This window comes from Salvelinus fontinalis, chromosome 5 (assembly GCF_029448725.1).
Source record: "Salvelinus fontinalis isolate EN_2023a chromosome 5, ASM2944872v1, whole genome shotgun sequence".
Taxonomy (NCBI): Eukaryota; Metazoa; Chordata; class Actinopteri; order Salmoniformes; family Salmonidae; genus Salvelinus; species Salvelinus fontinalis.
This window is the reverse complement of record NC_074669.1, coordinates 12,387,968-12,409,673: the sequence shown is the minus strand read 5'-3', so window position 1 is coordinate 12,409,673 and position 21,706 is coordinate 12,387,968. Positions and strand designations below refer to the sequence as shown.

Below are 21,706 nucleotides of genomic sequence, written 5' to 3'. Positions count from 1 at the left end.
ACTCTAACCTACGACAGAGAGAGAGAGAGAGAGAGAGAGAGAGAGAGAGAGAGAGGACGGAAACTCTCCAACAGAAACTAACTTTTCAACAGAGATCAAGACGACACACTGAGCGTAAATATATATATATTGATTGCAATTGTTCCCGAAGGAGTGAGCGTTCATGTGCAAAGGATTAGCATTTCAATTGTTATAATTATTAACTCTGTAGTGACGTCTCAGTCGACCCCCACTTCCCTTTGGTCTAACAAGCCGCCATGCCGGTTTAGCCCACTAGGGCACATTCTCCTATCATTTCTTGTAACCATATTTACTTTGTTTGTTTGTTTATGCATTTCTGTGAATTACTTAGTAATAAATAAATGATTTAAAACAATTGATGTATGGATGACTCATAGTGAAGACTGGGTTCGTGCAGATAACCAACAATTTACGACGTTTGGAATGAGACTAACGTGAGGTAAAGTAAATAATTCATTAATTAAGAAGACTATTGATCAGATATAAAAACATCTGAAAGGTTATATTGGGAAATTATAACTTTGTAATCTGAATATTTTCCTTGGTGCCCCGACTTCCTAGTTAATTACAGTTACATGATTATTCAGTTTAATCGCGTAATACTAATTACAGGAATCTTTGATAAAAACAAAGTCTTCAATTTAATGATCGTAAAGACATGACAGGAGGAATGGATGAATACATACTCTGAGAACTCTCCACAGATCCAGGCGGCGGCGTAGAGCACCTCACAGATGCCGTTGTGCTGTGTGTTGCCGGTCAGCAGGTGGGCGTTGTCCAGCAGAGTAGCCATCTGGGCCACGGCGAAGGCTCGGATGGCTTTCACCCGGATGGCAACGTCCAGCATCTGGGAGGCGATGAGGTGGCCATGCCGCGTGCCCTCTAGACGGGTCAGCTCCACCAGGATACTGATGTACCTGAGAGACGGAAACAGAGACAGACGGTCAGACTGGTGTACCTGAGAGACAGGTGAGACAGTCAGTGGAAGGTAGGCCCCTAAATGGCAGGTAAACCCCCAAAATGAAGACAAGTAGTGGGCCAGTACGATGCAAAAACTTGTGTGAATTATTTACAGCAAGACGCATTACTACAATGCATTTTTACTCGTGAGCATTTCAACTCTATTTGAGAGACACGGAGACTCAAAACTCACAGAAAGTATGAATCTAAAAGAATCAGAGACCAATACATTTGCCCTGCCAGTAAGTTGTGCTGACCATTCAAAGTTGGTGATGTACTGGTAGTTGCTCTGGCTGCAGATGTCAATGATCTTGGTGAGCAGCTCATCTCTGTAAGTGGTTCCCTCGGCTTTGTCCACGTGCAGCATCAGCTTCTTCACTATCTCCATCAGGTTCTTCTTGGACACCTGGGACCACACCAATGAGTAGTCAATGAGAAACAGAGCAATGGGGACATCAGAAACTGTACTCTGATCAGGGAGGCATTAGGCTATACATACAGTACCAGTCAAAGGTTTGGACACACCTATTCATTCAAGGGTTTTTCATAATTAAAAAAATAAACTATTTTCTACATTGTAGAATAATAGCGAAGACATCAAAACTATGAAATAACACAATTGGAATCATGTAGTAACCAAAAAAGTTAAATATTTTCAAAATATATTTTTCAAAGTAGCCACCCTTTGCCTTGATGACAGCTTTGCACACTCTTGGCATTCTTTCAACCAGCTTCACCTGGAATACTTCTCCAACAGTCTTAAAGGAGATCCCACATATGCTGAGCACTTGTTGGATGCTTTTCCTTCATTCTGCGGTCCAACTCATCCCAAACCATCTCAAATTGGGTTGAGGTCGGGTGATTCTGGAGGTCAGGTCATCTGATGCAGCACTTCATCACTCTACTTCTTGATCAAATAGCCCTTACACAGCCTGGAGGTGTGTTTTGGGTCATTGCCTGTTGAAAAACAAATGATACCATCCCATCTGGTTTAGGCTTAGTGGGCCTGCTGGTAGCCATGCCGGTTAAGTGTGCCTTGAATTCTAAATAAATCACTGACAGTATCACCAGCAAAGCACCCTCACATTCTCCTCCATGCTTCAAGGTGGCAACCACACATGCGGAGATCATCCGTTCACCTACTCTGCGTCTCACAAAGACACGGCGGTTGGAACCAAAAATTAGACCAAAGGACAGATTTCCACTGGTCTAATGCCCATTGCTCATGTTTCTTGGCCCAAGCAAGTCTCTTCTTCTTATTGGTGTCCTTTAGTAGTGGTTTCTTTGCAGCAATCAACCCTGATTCACACAGTCTCCTCTGAACAGTTGATGTGGAAATGTGTCTGATACTTGAACTCCGTGAAGCATTTATTTGGGCTACAATTTCTGAGGCTGAGCAGCAGAGGTAACTTGATCATAGCGCTTGATGGTTTTTGCGACTGCACTTGAAGAAAGTTCTTGAAATGTTCCGTATTGACGGACCTTCATATCTTAAAGTAATGATGGACTGTCCTTTCTCTTTGCTTATTTGAGCTGTTCTTGCCATAATACGGACTTGCTCGTTTACTAAATAGGGCTATCTTCTGTATACCACCCCTACCTTGTCACAACACAAATCAAATTTTATTTGTCACATACACATGGTTAGCAGATGTTAATGCGAGTGTAGCGAAATGCTTGTGCTTCTAGTTCCGACAATGCAGTAATAACCAACAAGTAATCTAACCTAACAATTCCACAACTACTACCTTATACACACACACAAGTGTAAAGGGATAAAGAATATGTACATAAAGATATATGAATGAGTGATGGTACAGAACGGCATAGGCAAGATGCAGTAGATGGTATAGTGTACAGTCTATACATATGAGATGAGTAATGTAGGGTATGTAAGCATAAAGTGGCATAGTTTAAAGTGGCTAGTGATACATGTATTACATAAAGATGGCAAGATGCAGTAGATGATATAGAGTACAGTATATACATATACATATGAGATGAGTAATGTAGGGTATGTAAACATTATATTAAGGGGCATTGTTTAAAGTGGCTAGTGATACATTTTTACATAATTTCCATCAATTCCCATTATTAAAGTGGCTGGAGTTGAGTCAGTATGTTAGCAGCGGCCACTAAATGTTAGTGGTGGCTGTTTAACAGTCTGATGGCCTTGAGATAGAAGCTGTTTTTCAGTCTCTCGGTCCCTGCTTTGATGCACCTGTACTGACCTCGCCTTTTGGATGATAGAGGGGTGAACAGGCAGTGGCTCGGGTGGTTGTTGTCCTTGATGATCTTTATGGCCTTCCTGTGACATCGGGTGGTGTAGGTGTCCTGGAGGGCAGGTAGTTTGCCCCCGGTGATGCGTTGTGCAGACCTCACTACCCTCTGGAGAGCCTTACGGTTGTGGGCGGAGCAGTTGCCGTACCAGGCGGTGATACAGCCCGACAGGATGCTCTCGATTGTGCACCTGTAGAAGTTTGTGAGTGCTTTTGGTGACAAGCCGGATTTCTTTAGCCTCCTGAGGTTGAAGAGGCGCTGCTGCGCCTTCTTCACAACGCTGTCTGTGTGGGTGGACCAATTGAGTTTGTCCGTGATGTGTACACCAAGGAACTTAAAACTTTCCACCTTCTCCACTACTGTCCCGTCGATGTGGATAGGGGGTGCTCCCTCTGCTGTTTCCTGAAGTCCACAATCATCTCCTTTGTTTTGTTGACGTTGAGTGTGAGGTTATTTTCCTGACACCACACTGAGGGCCCTCACCTCCTCCCTGTAGGCTGTCTCGTCGTTGTTGGTAATCAAGCCTACCACTGTAGTGTCGTCCGCAAACTTGATGATTGAGTTGGAGGCGTGCATGGCCATGCAGTCGTGGGTGAACAGGGAGTACAGGAGAGGGCTCAGAACGCACCCTTGTGGGGCCCCAGTGTGGAGAATCAGCGGGGTGGAGATGTTACCTACCCTCACCACCTGGGGGCGGCCCGTCAGGAAGTCCAGGACCCAGTTGCACAGGGCGGGGTCGAGACCCAGGGTCTCGAGCTTGATGACGAGTTTGGAGGGTGTTAAATGCTGAGCTGTAGTCGATGAACAGCATTCTCACATAGGTATTCCTCTTGTCCAGATGGGTTAGGGCAGTGTGGTAGCGATTGCGTCGTCTGTGGACCTATTGGGTCGGTAAGCAAATTGGAGTGGGTCTAGGGTGTCAGGTAGGGTGGAGGTGATATGGTCCTTGACTAGTCTCTCAAAGCACTTCATGATGACAGAAGTGAGTGCTACGGGGCGGTAGTCGTTTAGCTCAGTTACCTTAGCTTTCTTGGGAACAGGAACAATGGTGGCCCTCTTGAAGCATGTGGGAACAGCAGACTGGGATAAGGATTGATTGAATATGTCCTTAAACACACCAGCCAGCTGGTCTGCGCATGCTCTGAGGACACGGCTGGGAATGCCGTCTGGGCCTGCAGCCTTGCGAGGGTTAACACGTTTAAATGTTTTACTCACCTCGGCTGCAGTGAAGGAGAGCCCGCAGGTTTTGGTATCGGGCCGTGTCAGTGGCACTGTATTGTCCTCAAAGCGAGCAAAGAAGTTGTTTAGTCTGTCTGGGAGCAAGACATCCTGGTCCGCGACGGGGCTGGTTTTCTTTTTGTAATCCGTGATTGACTGTAGACCCTGCCACATACCTCTTGTGACTGAGCTGTTGAATTGCGACTCTACTTTGTCTCTATACTGGGACTTAGCTTGTTTGATTGCCTTGCGGAGGGAATAGCTACACTGTTTGTATTCGGCCATGTTTCCGGTCACCTTGCCCTGGTTAAAAGCAGTCGTTCGCGCTTTCAGTTTCACGCGAATGCTGCCATCAATCCACGGTTTCTGGTTTGGGAATGTTTTAATCGTTGCTGTGGGTACGACATCGTCAATGCACTTTCTAATGAACTCGCTCACCGAATCAGCATATTCGTCAATGTTGTTGTTGGACGCAATGCGGAACATATCCCAATCCACGTGATCGAAGCAGTCTTGAAGCGTGGAATCAGATTGGTCGGACCAGCGTTGAACAGACCTGAGCGCGGGAGCTTGCTGTTTTAGTTTCTGTTTGTAGGCTGGAAGCAACAAAATGGAGTCGTGGTCAGATTTTCCGAAAGGAGGGCGGGGGAGGGCCTTATGCGTTGCGGAAGTTAGTATAACAATGATCCAAGGTTTTACCAGCCCTGGTAGCACAATCGATATGCTGATAGAATTTAGGGAGTTTTGTTTTCAGATTAGCCTTGTTAAAATCCCCAGCTACGATGAATGCAGCCTCAGGGTGTGTGGTTTCCAGTTTACAAAGAGTCAGATAAAGTTTGTTCAGGGCCATCGATGTGTCTGCTTGGGGGGGAATATATACGGCTGTGATTATAATCGAAGAGAATTCCCTTGGTAGATAATGCGGTCGACATTTGATTGTGAGGAATTCTAAATCGGGTGAACAGAATGACTTGAGTTCCTGTATGTTGTTATGATCACACCATGTCTCGTTAATCATAAGGCATACACTCCCGCCCCTCTTCTTACCAGAAATATGTTTGTTTCTGTCAGCGCGATGCGTGAAGAAACCAGCTGGCTGCACCGACTCCGTTAGCGTCTCTCGAGTGAGCCATGTTTCCGTGAAGCAAAGAACGTTACAATCTCTGATGTCTCTCTGGAATGTTACCCCTGCTCGGATTTCATCAACCTTATTGTCAAGAGACTGGACATTGGCGAGTAGTATGCTAGGGAGTGAAGCGCGATGTGCCCGTCTCCGAAGCCTGGCCAGGAGACCACTTCGTTTGCCCCTTTTACGGCGTCGTTGTTTAGGGTCGCCGGCTGGGATCAGATCCATTGTATTGGGTGGAAGGCAAAACACAGGATCCGCTTCGGGAGAGTCATATTCCTGGTTGTAACGATGGTGAGTTGACGTTGCTCTTATATTCAGTAGTTCCTCCCGACTGTATGTAATGAAACCTAAGATTACCTGGGGTACCAAGGTAAGGAACAACACATAAAAAAAAACTAAATACTGTATATTTTCCTAGGAACGCAAAGCGAGGCGGCCATCTTGGTCGGCGCCGGAAGTACACAACTGATTGATTGGCTCAAACGCACTAAGATGGAAAGAAATTCCACAAATTAACTTAACAAGGCACAGCTGTTAATTGAAATGCATTCCAGATGACTACCTCATGAAGCTGGTTGAGAGAATACCAAGTGGGCAAAGCTGTCATCAAGGCAAAGTGTGGCTACTTTGAAGAATCTCAAATATAAAATATATTTTGATTTATTTAACACTTTTTTGGTTACTACATCATTCCATGTGTTATGTCATAGTTTTGATCTCCTCATTATTAGTAAAAATAAAGAAAAACTCTGGAATGAGTAGGAGTGTTTTTGAGCTTAGGGCATTTCCCCATGAGTAGACATAGGTGGTGAAGACATGGGGGTAGGGTCAGTGTGTATTCAATGACCATGTGGTATGAGAGTGACAAGCACCATGCCGTAGAGCAGGTCTAGAGCCCTCAGGCGGATGGACTCGTCCTTGTCATCCAGACATTGGAGGATGAGGTCCTTGTGGGACTGGACAGACTTGGGATGAGTCTTCAGTATCTTGGACATGGCCAGCAGGCCCAGGTACTTCACTATGAACAGAGACAACACACTCAGTGGCCTGGACACTATACACAGGGCCTTCTATTCTGCATCCACATGCACTAGAGTAGAGGTTCTGCACTATGGAGACTGGTCTATGAGCAAAACATCATGCCTTTACATTCTGTAGTATACATTACCTTATGGCTATAGCCTGCCTCCCAGTACTCAGGCCCTTTGACTTTTTACACATTGTTAAATTACAGCCTTATTCTAAAATGTATTAAATACATTTCTGAAAAATCCTCAATCTACACACAATACCCCAAAATGACAATTGCAAATGTATATATTTTTTTTTACAGAATAACCTTATTTACATAAGTATTCAGACCCTTTGCTATGAGACTCGACATTGAGCTCAGGTGCATCCTGTTGCCATTGATCATCCTTGATATGTTTCTACAACTTGATTGGAGTCCACCCGTGTTAAATTCAATTGATTGGACATGATTTGGAAAGGCACACTTGTCTATATAATAGTTCACACAGTTGACAGTGCATGTCAGAGCAAAAACCAAGCCAGGAGGTCGAAGGAATTGTCCGTAGAGCTCTGAGACCGGATTGTGTCAGCCACAGATCTGGGGAAGGGTACCAAAAAATGTCTGCAGCATTGAAGGTCTCCAAGAACACGATGGCCTCCATCAATCTTAAATGGAAGAAGTTTGGAACCATCAAGACTCTTCCTAGAGCTGGCCGCCTGGCCAAACTGAACAATCGGGGGAGAATGGCCTTGGTCGCTAGCAGAACTGGAGTTCTTCTATGGAGATGAAAGAACCTTCCAGAAGGACAACCAATCAGGTCTTTATGGTAGTGGCCAGACGGAAGCCACTCCTCTGTAAAATGCACATGACAGCCCGCTTGGAGTTCGTCAAAAGGCACCTAAAGACTCTCAGATCATGAGAAACAAGATTCTCTGGTCTGATGAAACCAAGATTGAACTCTTTGGCCTGAATGCCAAGCGTCATGTCTGTAGGAAACCTGGCACCTTCGCTACAGTGAAGCATGTTGGTGTCAGCATCATGCTGTGGGGATGTTTTTCAGCGGCAGGGACTTGGAGACTAGTCAGGATCGAAGGAAAGATGATGAAAACCTGCTCCAGAGCGCTCAGGACCTCAGACTGGGGCGATTGGTTCACCTTCCAACAGGACAACGACCCTAAGCACACAGCCAAGACAACGAAGGAGTGGCTTCGGGACAAGTCTCTGAACGTCCTTGAGTGGCCCAGCCAGAGCGCACACTTGAACCTGATTGAACATATCTGGAGACCTGAAAACAGCTATGAAGTGACGCTACCCATCCAACCTGACAGAGCTTGAGAGGATCTGCAGAGAAGAATGACAGAAACTCCCCAAATACAGGTGTGCCAAGCTTGTAGCATCATACCCAAAAAGACTCAAGGCTGTAATGGCTGCCAAAGGTGCTTCAACAAAGTACTGAGTAAAGGGTCTGAATACTTATGTAAATGTATAGTTAACCCCCCCCCCCCCCACAGAAAATGTTTAAACCTGTTTTTGCTTTGTCATTATGGGGTATTGTGTGTAGATTGGGGGGGGGGGGGACTATTTAATCGATTTTAGACTAAGGCTGTAATGTAACAAAATGTGGAAAAAGTCAAGGGGTCTGAATACTTTCCGAATGCACTGTCTCCACTATCCACTCTCATCCGCTGAAACCTCACGGATTACATTACAAACTCATTACTGTAGGCCCTGGTCACTATTCTGAATGCCTGTTTTATATATTATATAATTACGCTGAGAATCAGATTTTTCACTTTGAAGGCAGTAAACTTCTCTGGTAGTTAACGGCCTATGTGGCATCGATATTATTCCAAAATATTTATTCTAATGTCAAAATTGACTACAAAGTGTAAATAGGATACATTTGTCATAGTCACTCTCGTCCAAAACGGAGATCTGCGAGATAATTACGAAATAAATGGTACATCACGGAATTAAGGGTACCATAAATTTTCCTTGGGTTGGGTTTATTTCAATCCTGCCCACAGCACCCAAGCGATCCTCAATTCAAAGCGCAGCTGCACGCATCCCGATCATAATACCAATGGTCAATCTGGTTTGACATACGATATCCTTATGCGGCTAGTTAGGGACCATAAGTAAATTACACAATGTACAGTACATGGGACAATATTTAACATTTCTATAGCTGCAAATTTCAATGACTTAACTTCAAACCAACTACAAATTGTAAAAATTTAAATATAAATATTGAAAGAATTTAATAAGACAACAAAGATGTGCAACATGAAAATATTGTCCCATAGATTGAGTAATTTATTGACAATCCCCAACTAGCCCCAGAGATAAGCTATCCAAAGTCAGATCAACTTTGCCACGGTCGCACAACGGCCAGCTGAAGCTAATTGGCGAAAGAAGTTGGCTAGCTTGCTAGCAGAAAACAGACAAAGCTTGCTAGCTAGTCTAGGCTACTTCCAAACACAAAACCTGAAAGTAGCTTAGACTTTTCAAGTCTAGGCTACTTCTTTCTAGATAACTGTTTCAAGTGACTAGCTGTGTACTGTTTTGGCAGAGTGAAAGTACAAACATTTCCCAAGTTCAAACACACACGGCACTGACATCAAAGCATGCCTCCCAAGACCCAGATCTTGTTCTCGGTCACATTTTCTAATGAGGACAATTGAAACAGAGGCTAAATTAAGAAGTTCAGCCCCACTTCAAAATATAAAACATTGATTTCAACATTTAACAAACCATAGAACTCTATAAACAAGGTCTACTTTTAACAATCCCACTGAACATTTTACAAAAACACATTCATAGGAAGAACTGTGCAGATACAAGATTGGTAACAGAATAAAACCGAGGAATGGTTTGCCCGTAATTCTATTACCAGTGTACATTTTTCAAAGTAGTCATTGTGCATAGAGTTGTACGGTTTATTAAACTTTGAAATCAATGTTTTTTGTTTGGCATACTTTCTAAAGTGAAAAATCTGAGTCTCCGCATAATTCTGTTAGCATGGAATAGCCCATACATAACATACTGACTAACAACCTGATATTTTCAAATCCATTGGATTTTCTCTACAAAACCTGAAATTAAAAACACAAAGAAAAGGAAAATACAAACAAACAGAACGATGGCGAGAACACAGACATTCACACGAGACAACATATACACATGGAAGTTTTGTTTTTTTGCCACCAACTTGAGTCATAGTAGCTATAGTGGACTAATCCGATAAGACACCATTTTTTTTGCGGAATCAGGCAATATATAACATCCACGAAACAGATTATTATCGGAGCGGTTGATACCTCCGGAAAAGATAGCTGTATATCAGGTTTATGGATCAATATGTGTGAATGCAACCTCGAGGTAAAGTGCTATCGCTGTGCAGATACAGGTTTGGCTTCATCAGAGCAGGTCAGGTTATGTTGATGTTATGATCCTAACTAGCGAAACGGCCTTGAGGATCAGTATAGAGAACTCAACTATTTTTTTACACATAGCTGCCCACGTATATCTAATCTACACACAACCAAGTTGCCCAGATAACTCGAATCACCAGATGCATCATAACGATCGTAGATGGTTTAACTTACTGTTCGCTGTAACCTGCTAAGACTAATTAATTACTGCTCAAATATACTCAATTTTTAGAAACTAAATAGCCTGTTAAAGTAGAGGTGTATAATAAATGTATAAAGACAAAACCCTACCTTGTGACATAGTCGCAATTGCAACTATGCACAGTAACATTTCAAATGGCCCGCATTTCGGGGGAGTGGTCAAAATGTCGAGTTATCTAGAGTTTTGGGATTTAGATCGCTGTAAACTAGATGGGTGGCTACTCAGAAACACGCAGACAATGAGAGAATGACACACTGCAGGCATTGACAGAGGGCTCACAGTTCTGGTCCGAGTCTTCAATCAGGATTCGCAGTTTCTGGACACAGAGCTGAGAGAGAGAGAAACATGCCATTACTATCAATATAAACCTTTCCAAACAAGCTCCAGTATTTGCATGTGCGCACAGCAATTCTGCACATTCACCGAAAGTGGGTGAAAACCACTAGCCATAGAACCCAGCTAAAGTCATTTGAACAGTTTGAATTTCTATACATTTTAGGAGCTCAGAAATGAATGCTTTTTAATCACAATTTCACTAGCCTGCGCAATCTTTTTGTGTTCATCTACTGACAGACTTGTGATGATAAAAACAAAGATGTAAACATGCATTGTTATCAAACTGGAGTGGAAAGCATTCACATCATTAGCTACAAAAGTGAAAAAGTGGACATGGTGTCTGGGACTTACCTGAATACTAGCACTGTGATTTGGCATCCCAGAGGACAGGGAAATCAACACTGCAACAGAGGACAAACAATAAGATCCTGCTGTGTCAACAACTTTACATAGTTGTCAAAAACTAAATGTTCACAGTTAGAGCTGTGATCTTGAAAGCTAACATAAAACAAACTGCATTGAGTCAACAACCTCCTCAGTAGCACATCAAAGGCGCAAACAAAACAACTGCCCACACTGAAGACTATACACATGCAAGGTGTATAATATAAATTTACATTTTTTATAAAAAAATGTTATGAGAAAATAGCTTGGTTTAACTGTGCACATCTTCAGTTTATACCCAAGCTTCACAAAGATGTACGGCTACCCAGCACACAGATAACCAGACGACTAAACAGAGATACAAGAAGAACAAGTGAAAAGAGGAATACTGACCTGCTATCACAGTGTTGACACATTCATATAGAAGTGACATAGCAGAGGTACTGTGAGAGGAAGAAAGGGTAAGAAAAGGAGTAGAGATAGACAGAAGATCAATATTTTCCTCAGACAACTTTTTGTGATTCAACAAAACCCATATTGGTTGTTGGATCTCTGTAGGTGTCTCACCTGTGGATGAGGTTTGTTAAGGGTTCTATCAGCTTCTTCCCCAAGCGAGGCTCCAGGGGTGTGAGGGCACCAAACTGAAAAACACAAGTCACCATTACACACACTAAAGGAACAACACCTCTCCATGTTGTGATACAGGGCAATAATATGTAAGTTCCACTGACTCACTAACCAGGTTTCCATCCAACCTTTATGTGGGTAAAGTATGTCGGATAAAAAAAAATGTCAATACAGGCCTGATGTAAACAGCAAATTCGTTGGTAAACTTTCCAAATATCGACAAAACAATATACGCTTGACAAGGTGAGACCTTTGTGTGTCGATAAAATTAATAATGAGCAAATATTAATATAATAACCATCCTATCGAAGTAAACTTTTAGTCACGCGATGATGTTGTATGTTCCTCCCACTACGACTCAAGAAAGCATGCTGATTATTAGGCTACAGATTAATATACAGTGAGCTCCAAAAGTATTGGGACAGTGACACATTGTTTGTTGTTTTGGCTCTGTACTCCAGCACTTTGGATTTAATAGAAATGAATGGTAAATAATGTAGTCATTTTGGAGACACTTTTATTGTAAATAAGAATATCATATTTTTCTAAACACTTCTACATAAATGTGGATGCTACCATGATTACGGATAATCCTGAATGAACCGTAAATAATGACAAGAGAGAAAGTTAGAGGCATAAATATCATACCCTCCAAAAATGCTAACCTTCCCTGTTATTGTAATGGTGAGAGGTTAGCATTACATGGGAGGAATTACTTGGGGGACTACTTTAATACAGATGAGTGAATTTGTATACTTTTGGTCCCCTAAAATGGGGGGGGACTATGCTGTAATTTCTCAACGGTTTGCCCGAGATAAATGAAAATACCCTCAGATTAAAGCTGACAGTATACACTTTAACCTCATAGTTATTGTATCATTTCAAATCCAAAGTGCTGGAGTACAGAGCCAAAACAATAACAAAAATTGTCACTGTCCCAATACTTTTGGAGCTCACCATGTTATTTATTTATTTTAATTCACCTTTATTTAACCAGGTAGGCTAGTTGAGAACTAGTTCACATTTACAACTGTGACCTGGCCAAGATAAAGCAAAGCAGTTCAACACATACAACAGAGTTACACATGGAATAAACAAACATACAGTCAATAATACAGCAGAAAAAGTCAATATACATTATGTGCAAATGAGGTGAGATAAGGGAGGTAAGGCAAATATGCCATGGTGGCGAGGTAATTACGATATAGCAATTAAACACTGGAGTGATAGATGTGCAGAAGATGAATGTGCAAGTAGAGGTACTGGGGTGCAAAGGAGCAAAATAAATAAATAAATACAGTATGGGGATGAGGTAGTTGGATGGGCTATTTACAGATGGGCTATGTACAGGTGCAGTGATCTGTGAGCTGCTCTGACAGCTGGTGCTTGAAGTTAGTGAGGGAGATATGAGTCTCCAGCTAATGAACTTCACAGAGTAGTGAAAGTGCAAGGTGATGAGTTTGATGCTCCTTTCCAATTTAATATCGAGGGTCTTATTCTGGTGACATTATGATCGATCCCTGGCTGCCGCTAGACAAATAATCTTGCTCTTATCCATAATAATCTCATAATGTAGGCTAGCCTACCCACACTGTATCTGTGAGCTGTTGGTTAGAGTGCTTGTGCCAAGACACAAGTAGGCACATTAACTATTTAATGCAATAGTTTGTGATAAAACTATCGGTAGAGTTGAAAATGCAATGGAAACACATTGAACTTTCGACTTTTATTCGGTACATGTACACTTCTATACCATCACGCATAGCTTTGTTTCCACAAAAAGTACGTTTGGTGGAAACACACCACTGGTGGGAAAATGTGCATATTCTATTCATTTATTTGTAATTACGATCTTGTCTCATCGCTGAAACTTCCCAACGGGCTCCGGAGAGGTGAAGGTCGAGTCATGCGTCCTTCGAAACATTACCAGCCAAACCGCGCTTCTTAACACCCGCCCGGTTAACCCGGAAGTCAGCCGCACCAATGTGTCAGAGGAAACACCGTTCGACTGACAACCGAAGTCAGCCTATGTGCATATTTTTTAGGCTGATTTAAAAAATGCCCACATGACAATATATCACCAATAGGATGGAAACCTAGCTACTGACACAGTGAATTCCACAGCTCCCTTCCTGTTCACTCACCAGCTTGATGATCTTGATGAGGACCCAGTTGTTGGTGGAGGAGGTCATGAGCTTGAAGAAAAGCGGGGCCAGAGAAAGGTAGTTCTTAGGGTTCCTCCTGGCCAGCTCACAGATGACATTAACAGCCGCTGACTGGACCCCTGCAGGAAAGAGACATCACACAGATGAGATCAACAACATCCATGCTGAAGGAATCATTAGGACACGAATTAGATAAAATACATCCAAAATACTTTAAAAATAGCTTCCATCCAGTTAAGACAATTTCCTTAGTTACTGCATACTTTAGGATTCAAGGTGATAAAAATGTGTCTGGCCCCAACCAACAGAGTAGGCAGGTAGGTACTAGTCTCTCTCACCAGGGTCAGGGTCTTCCAGTTTCTCCTTCATCCTGGGGAAAGCTGGGCGCAGAGACTCGGGGTACTTCAGGAACACCTTGTACATGATCAGGACTGCCTTCTTCCTGATATAAGGCTTTGTGTGGGACATCTGCAGCACAGACCGAGAGAGAGAGAGGTCAGAGAAGCATGAAACCAGACAAAAATGTGCAGCAAGAACTCTTGAGCTGGAGAATGTAACTCACCAGAGTCATGATGTCATTGGCCAGGTCCCGAGCCAGGTCAGGGGTCACGAAGCAGGAGAGGCCAGTGAGAGCCACACCGGTGTCGTACTGGTTAGGACTGCTCAGATCCTGAAAGAAAAAAATGGATGTGAAAGAGAGGTAGAGAAAGTGAAAGAGGGAGAAAAAAGGACAGGAGGACATACACTACATGACCAAAAGTATGTAACATTTCATTCCAAAATCATGGACATTAATATGGAGTTGGTCCCTCCTTTGCTGCTATAACAGCTTCCACTCTTCTGCGAAGGCTTTCCACTAGATGTTGGAACATTGCTGCAGGGACTTGCTTCCATTCAGCCACAAGAGCATTAGTGAGGTTAGGCACTGATGTTTGGCGATTAGTCCTGGCTCGCAGTCCACGTTCCAATTCATCCCAAAGGTGTTCGATGGGGTTGAAGTCAGGGCTCTGTGCAGGCCAGTCTTCCACACCAATCTTGACCAATCTTGACAAATCCACACCAATCTTGACAAACCATTTCTGTATGGACCTCGCTTTGTGCACAGGTGCATTGTCATACTGAAACAGGAAAGGGCTTGCCCCAAACTTACCACAAAGTTAGAAGCACAGAATCGTCTAGAATGTCATTGTATGCTGTAGCGTTAAGATTTCCCTTCACTGGAACTAAGGGGCCTAGCCCGAACCATGAAAAACAGCCCCAGACCATTATTCCTCATCCACCAAACTTTACAGTTGGCACTATGCATTGGGGCAGGTAGCGTTCTCCTGGCATCCGCCAAACCCAGATCCGTCCGTCGAACTGCCAGATAATGAAGCGTGATTCATCGCTCTGGAGAAAGTGTGTCCACCTCTCCAGAGTCCAATGGCGTTAGCTTTACACCGCTCCAGCCGACGCTTGGCATTGCGCATGGTGATCTTAGGCTTGTGTGCGTCTACTCAGCCATGGAAGCCCATTTTATTTCCTGACGAATAGTTCTTGTGCTGACGTTGCTTCCAGAGGCAGTTTGGGAAGTCAGTAGTGAGTGTTGCAGATGATTTTTACGCGTTACAGCACTCAGCGGCCCCGTTCTGTGAGCTTGTGTCGCCTAGCACTTCGTGGCTGAGCCGTTGTGGAAACATCTAGGAGCAACTTCACAATTACAGCACTTACAGTTGACCGGGGCAGCTCTAGCAGGGCAGAAATTTGACGAACTGACTTGTTGGAAAGGTGACATCCTATGACGGTGCCATGCTGAAAGTCACTGAACTCTTCAGTAAAGTCATTCTACTGCCAATGTTTGTCTATGGAGATTGCACGGCTGTGTTCTAGATTTTATACACCAACGGGTGTGGCTGAAATAGCTGAATCCACTCATTTTGTATATATAGTGTAGCCGGTATCAGAGATGATCTTTAATACATCATAGACAGGTAGGCCAAAGGTGCAAGATAAAAAAAAAAAAGCATCACTGACCTTTCGGATCTGATTGGTTGTCAGCATGATTACATCAGTGCTCTCATGAAAGCACTGGGAGGCAGCCAGGTAACCAATTCTCTGAAGAGAGGAAGCACCATATTTAACCTCAAACACTCTCGAATATCCCAATTTGTTATAAATATACCACACATACAGATTATCTTGCCTTGTATGTGAATTTGGAGGAGCTCATGACTTCCACGATGTTGAATGCAGCCCAGCTGACGTCATAGCCCAGCATCTGCAACTGTTAACGCACAAGGGGAGAGACAGAGGGAGTCAGAGCACTGGACATCCACTACATTGTCCCTGTGGACAGTGAGAGCTCACAGGCTAAATGCATTCTCAAATAGCTTTTACTGAGTATGGGCAGTATTCAAAGTGGCTGTTATCTAGCAAAAAATAATGCATAGCAGGCCTAGGATATAGCTGAATTGTTTTTGGTTGTGCTGTGTTGTTGTTCACAGTGAGGGCAGTTTCAGTGAGGGGTGCTGATCTGTGATCTTACGTAGGTGAGCTTGCAAACGGCATTGGACTTGACAGCAATGTTGTCCTGCTTGAGCTCCTGCTTGATCTCGTCGATGCAGGTGGAGATGTATTTAGCCTGAGCGGAGACACAGAAACCAGACAGGACATCAGACTGAATGACAACCTCCACATGATACTGACGGATTACTTTTCACCACTGGTTTACCTCAGTGAACCAGCTAAAATACAGGCTAAGGTGAGGAGTCTTACAGCAATTGAAATGTCATTAATTTTACACATAAGGTAATTAACCCAAGCTTCTGATCAGATATGTTTTAGGCTTGTGAGGGTTTTCAGTCTATGATTGAATGGGTGTGCTAAGCTTGTAGCGTTATACCCAAGAAGACTTGAGGCTGTAATCACTGCCAAAGGTGCTTCAACAAAGTACTGAGTAAAGGGTCTGAATACTTATGTAAAATGTGATCGTTCAGTTTTTTTATTTGTAATAAAATTAGCAAAAGTCTATAAATCTGTTTTTCTTTTAGCATTATGGGGTATTGTGTATAGATTGAGGGATTTAAAAAAAATGTGTTATCCATTTTAAAATAAGTCTAACGTAACAAAATGTGTAAAAAGGGAAGTGGTCTGAATGCGTTCCAAATGCACTGTACAAGCTCCTGAGTGGTGCAGCGGTCTAAGGCACTGCATCTCAGTGCTAGAGGCGTCACTACTAGAGATCTGATTTTTCAACGCCAATACCGATACCGATTATTGGAGGACCAAAAAAAGCAGATACCGATTAATCGGACAACTGTTTTATTTTATTGTAATAATGACAATTACAACAATACTGAATGAACACTTATTTTAACTTAATATAATACATCAATAAAATCAATTTAGCCTCAAATAAATAATGAAACATGTACAATTTGGTTTAAATAATGCAAAAACAAAGTGTTGGAGAAGAAAGTAAAAGTGCAATATGTACCATGTAAAAAAGCTAACGTTTAAGTATACCACACATAGAGATTATCTTGCCTTGTATGTGACCAGCTTTCATATGTTCTCATGTTCTGAGCAAGGAACTTAAACATGAGCTTTTTTACATGGCACATATTGCACTTTGTTTTTGCATTATTTAAACCAAATTGAACATGTTTCATTATTTATTTGAGGCTAAATTGATTTTATTGATGTATTATATTAAGGTAAAAGAAAAGTGTTAATTCAGTATTGTTGTAATTGGTATTATAAATAATTAAATCAAAATCGGCCGATTAATCGGTATCGGCTTTTTTTGGTCCTCCAATAACCGGTATCGGCGTTGAAAAATCATAATTGGTTGACCTCTACTAGACATTTCAATTAAATTAATTCCCCAATCAAATACCTTCATCGATACCACAAAAACACGACATCTTTTTACACCAATCTGGCAACCCTCATAAAACCCGACACAGCACCAGTATCCCAAAGTATTAAGCAAAAACAAGCATATAAAACAGCATTGGCATTAATAAATTGAAAAAAATAATACATAAAGCTACTATTATATTATACTAATTTCGGTGACAACCTTGGTTGATTAAAAATATTGGGTTGTTAACACATTTGTTATGAATGAAGTCGCACAAAAATGTGTGTATTATCACACGAATTAAACCACACAAACAAAATCTGCTGAAATACTTTTTGTACATATTTGCACAAATTGAGTGTGAGATTATGAAACAAAATGGCAGAAATACTTTGAAAACAGCTACTGCAGCATTTATTTTACAATAAATATGATCCTACTTGACTATTTTTAATCACAAATGCCAGCGAAATTTTCGCACTGTGGATCTCTGACCACCTGCCAACGTGGGTGGTGAAAGACACGCCAATGTCAAAATATACCCACATTTGGCAGGTGTAAAATTTAGGCCCTGATTCAGATCCAATTGAAAAATTTGTAATAGTTGTTCTAGAGCCAAGACCTACATTTCTACAGCACAACAGGTTCTAAAGGAGGTATAGGGAGACAGTGGAGAGACCTTCTCAGACACTATTTTTAATCAGGGGACATGAATAGGCAAATAAAATACCTGCCATACTTGTTAGTGTTACATATTGTCTTCTAAAATCTGGGATTTAATGTCAATTGCATTCAGTGTGCCTTCACACCTTCCTAGATCTGCTTGCCTTCAAAATGAGGGACTGACAGAATAGATGGATCGGTGTTATTTCCCTCAGCATATATGCGTAAAGTAAATAGAGTGTCCATGAGAAACCTTGGGCAGGCCAGGAGAGAACACCCAATTAATGTTTTAGTGAGTTGTCCACTGTTGGCTGGGTAACCACCTTATCTAGGTATGTAGGGTTGGGTTACACAAAGGGGAATACATTAGGACCCGAATCAAAAGATCATGGCTTAGTAGAGTGGTCAAATAGAGTCAAAGCTATTATGCTTTGTATGTCTGTCTAAGAAATGGACAAAATCATGACAAAGCATGAACTTTCTTTTGCCAGATAACTGCCAGGGCATATTAGCACTCAGTGGCCACCACAACTCTGCTGAAACCAGAAGCAGTGACCAATCAAAGTGTGTATAAAAATAACCCAAGATAGACAACTTGAAATGTTAGAACAGGTAAGCTCTAGATATCACACCTAGGCCAAAATTTCATTCCCAAGTCAACATTTCTTAGTAGGCCTGGTCATGCTCACTCTGCTGCTAAAGAGCATTCAGCTATAAAATACTCCCTATGTCCTAGCTACTGACTGGCATCATTTTATTGAATGGTGGCAATATACTCAGCATAATGGTCTCTGCTAAGTGACATAATTTCTTAAACCTAAGGAATTCATTCTGGAGCAACTTCTTCCTCCAAACCTCATCCTAACAACAGTGCACTCTATTGGACTACAAGGTAAAACGCTGTCGACCCACTCTGTGATGATCTAGCCTAATTAGCCAAACACCTTCACTGACATCATTCTGAAAACACTGGGGCAACACCCATGAAGACAGGAGCACTTCTACCTACCATAAAAGCGGTCAGTACGTCACAGGGAACTGTATACAGTTGAAGTCGGAAGTTTACATACATGGGAAAGTCAAGAGAAATCACAGAAAAAAGTGTAGACCTCCACAAGTCTGGTTCATCCTTGGGAGCAATTTCCAAACGCCTGAAGGTACCACGTCCATCTGTACAAACAATAGTACACAAGTATAAACACCATGGGACCGCTCAGAAAGGAGACGTGTTCTGTCTCCTGGAGATGAACGTACTTTGGTACGAAAAGTGCAAATCAATCCCAGAACAAGAGCAAAGGACCTTGTGAAGATGCTGGAGGAAACAGGTACAAAAGTATCTACACTCCTCAAAAAAATAAAGGGAACACTTAAACAACACAATGTAACTCCAAGTCAATCACACTTCTGTGAAATCAAACTGTACAATTAGGAAGCAACACTGATTGACAATAAATTTCACATGCTGTTGTGCAAATGGAATAGACAAAAGGTGGAAATTATAGGCAATTAGCAAGACACCCCCAAAAAAGGAGTGATTCTGCAGGTGGTGACCACAGACAACTTCTCAGTTCCTATGCTTCCTGGCTGATGTTTTGGTCACTTTTGAATGCTGCCGGTGCTTTCACTCTAGTGGTAGCATGAGACGGAGTCTACAACCCACACAAGTGGCTCAGGTAGTGCAGTTCATCCAGGATGGCACATCAATGCGAGCTGTGGCAAAAAGGTTTGCTGTGTCTGTCAGCGTAGTGTCCAGAGCATGGAGGCACTACCAGGAGACAGGCCAGTACATCAGGAGACGTGGAGGAGGCCGTAGGAGGGCAACAACCCAGCAGCAGGACCGCTACCTCCGCATTTGTGCCAGGAGGTGCACTGCCAGAGCCCTGCAAAATGACCTCCAGCAGGCCACAAATGTGCATGTGTCAGCATATGGTCTCACAAGGGGTCTGAGGATCTCATCTCGGTACCTAATGGCAGCATACTTCCAAAGTTGTGTTAAAATGGCTTAAGGACAACAAAGTCAAGGTATTGGAGTGGCCATCACAAAGCCCTGACCTAAATCCTATTGAACATTTGTGGGCAGAACTGAAAAAGTGTGTGCGAGCAAGGAGGCCTACAAACCTGACTCAGTTACACCAGCTTGTCAGGAGGAATGGGCCAAAATTCACCCAATTTATTGTGGGAAGCTTGTGGAAGGCTACCCGAAACATTTGACCCGAAACATTGAACCAAGTTAAACAATTTAAAGGCAATGCTACCAAATACTAATTGAGTGTATGTAAACTTCTGACCCCCTGGGAATGTGATGAAAGAAATAAAAGCTGAAATAAAATCATTCTCTCTGCTATTATTCTGACATTTCACATTCTTAAAATAAAGTGGTGATCCTAACTGACCTAAGACAAGGAATTTTTACTAGGATTAATTGTCAGGAATTGTGAAAAACGGAGTTTAAATTTAACTGGCTAAGGTGTATGTAAACTTCCGACTTCAACTGTATCAACCGTTATTTTGGCTGTGCCCGTTAAGGAAATATTTGTGTAAACCTTTTCTTGTATGAATATTCAAGTTTTCCAAACCACATTAAATATCTTCTGACGTTGCTGTTCAGTATACATAACTAGTATAATCTACAACCACCATATTACTAAAGCATGATTATGACATTAGTGTGTGAATTTATATAAGCCCATCATCGGGTGATCTGTCTGACTTCTTGAATATCAGTTCACTTTATCTGCATACCTGTACAAATAACATTTATTTAAATTGGAGAAAGTGTGGTAGCTTAAGGGTAAATTAAATGGGAACGTTTTTCAGTCTAGGCTGTCAGAGGTGTGTGGAAGAAGCATCCTTTCGTCCACCTATGCAACGTCACTGACTGACGCTGTAGAGGCCTACAAAATAAAATCGCCTTCTAGATCTTGTTTGCATGTCTCTGTTATTTGTATATGAATGCAATAGAAAGCCATTATACGCAAAAGTAACTTTTTTACTACTGCCCGTTAGCAAATAAATGAAGAGAATATAGTGCTGAACAAGACAGATGTGTCATCATTCCGCGAATCGTCACCCGCTGAGGTGTATAATCTTGGCTAGTTAGTTTCCTAGCTGTCACTTGCTAGCTAGTTAACTAAAGTTTGAATGGTTGTACGGCACATTATCGGTCAAGGTGATCACCTGAACCCACCTGCCACGAGGAGTAGCAAGGTAGCGTTTCACGACCAGTAAGAAGTAGACTCGTGCAAGACCGGCCAACCCGATTCGAAGGGGCGATGAAACCTAACGTTACCGTTATCAAACTAATGTTAGTTAGCTAGTCATATGACGATTATTATTGAGTAATGACAGTTAACGAGTTGACTAATTGGACAGCTAGTTGTTATTCGTGAATTTACAACTCAGTTTTGGTTAACTTGTTATATAACGTTACA

The 21,706-nt window shown here is 42.2% G+C and overlaps 1 protein-coding gene across 2 annotated transcripts in view; it reads right to left on the bottom strand.

Annotated features, from left to right (window-relative positions):
- LOC129855132 (AP-3 complex subunit delta-1-like) overlaps positions 1-21,706 on the bottom strand; it is a 55,850-nt gene that overhangs the window by 33,637 nt on the left and 507 nt on the right. For both annotated transcript variants that reach the window (XM_055922479.1, XM_055922480.1), the window contains exons 2-14: positions 16,293-16,388; positions 15,951-16,031; positions 15,782-15,862; positions 14,331-14,438; positions 14,107-14,236; positions 13,748-13,887; positions 11,544-11,617; positions 11,370-11,419; positions 10,944-10,993; positions 10,536-10,584; positions 6,481-6,626; positions 1,239-1,387; positions 708-938 (exon numbers count right to left, since the gene is read on the bottom strand). In XM_055922479.1, the coding sequence (XP_055778454.1) occupies positions 708-938; positions 1,239-1,387; positions 6,481-6,626; positions 10,536-10,584; positions 10,944-10,993; positions 11,370-11,419; positions 11,544-11,617; positions 13,748-13,887; positions 14,107-14,236; positions 14,331-14,438; positions 15,782-15,862; positions 15,951-16,031; positions 16,293-16,388 (1,385 nt within the window). The remainder of the gene's footprint in view (positions 1-707; positions 939-1,238; positions 1,388-6,480; positions 6,627-10,535; positions 10,585-10,943; positions 10,994-11,369; positions 11,420-11,543; positions 11,618-13,747; positions 13,888-14,106; positions 14,237-14,330; positions 14,439-15,781; positions 15,863-15,950; positions 16,032-16,292; positions 16,389-21,706) is intronic.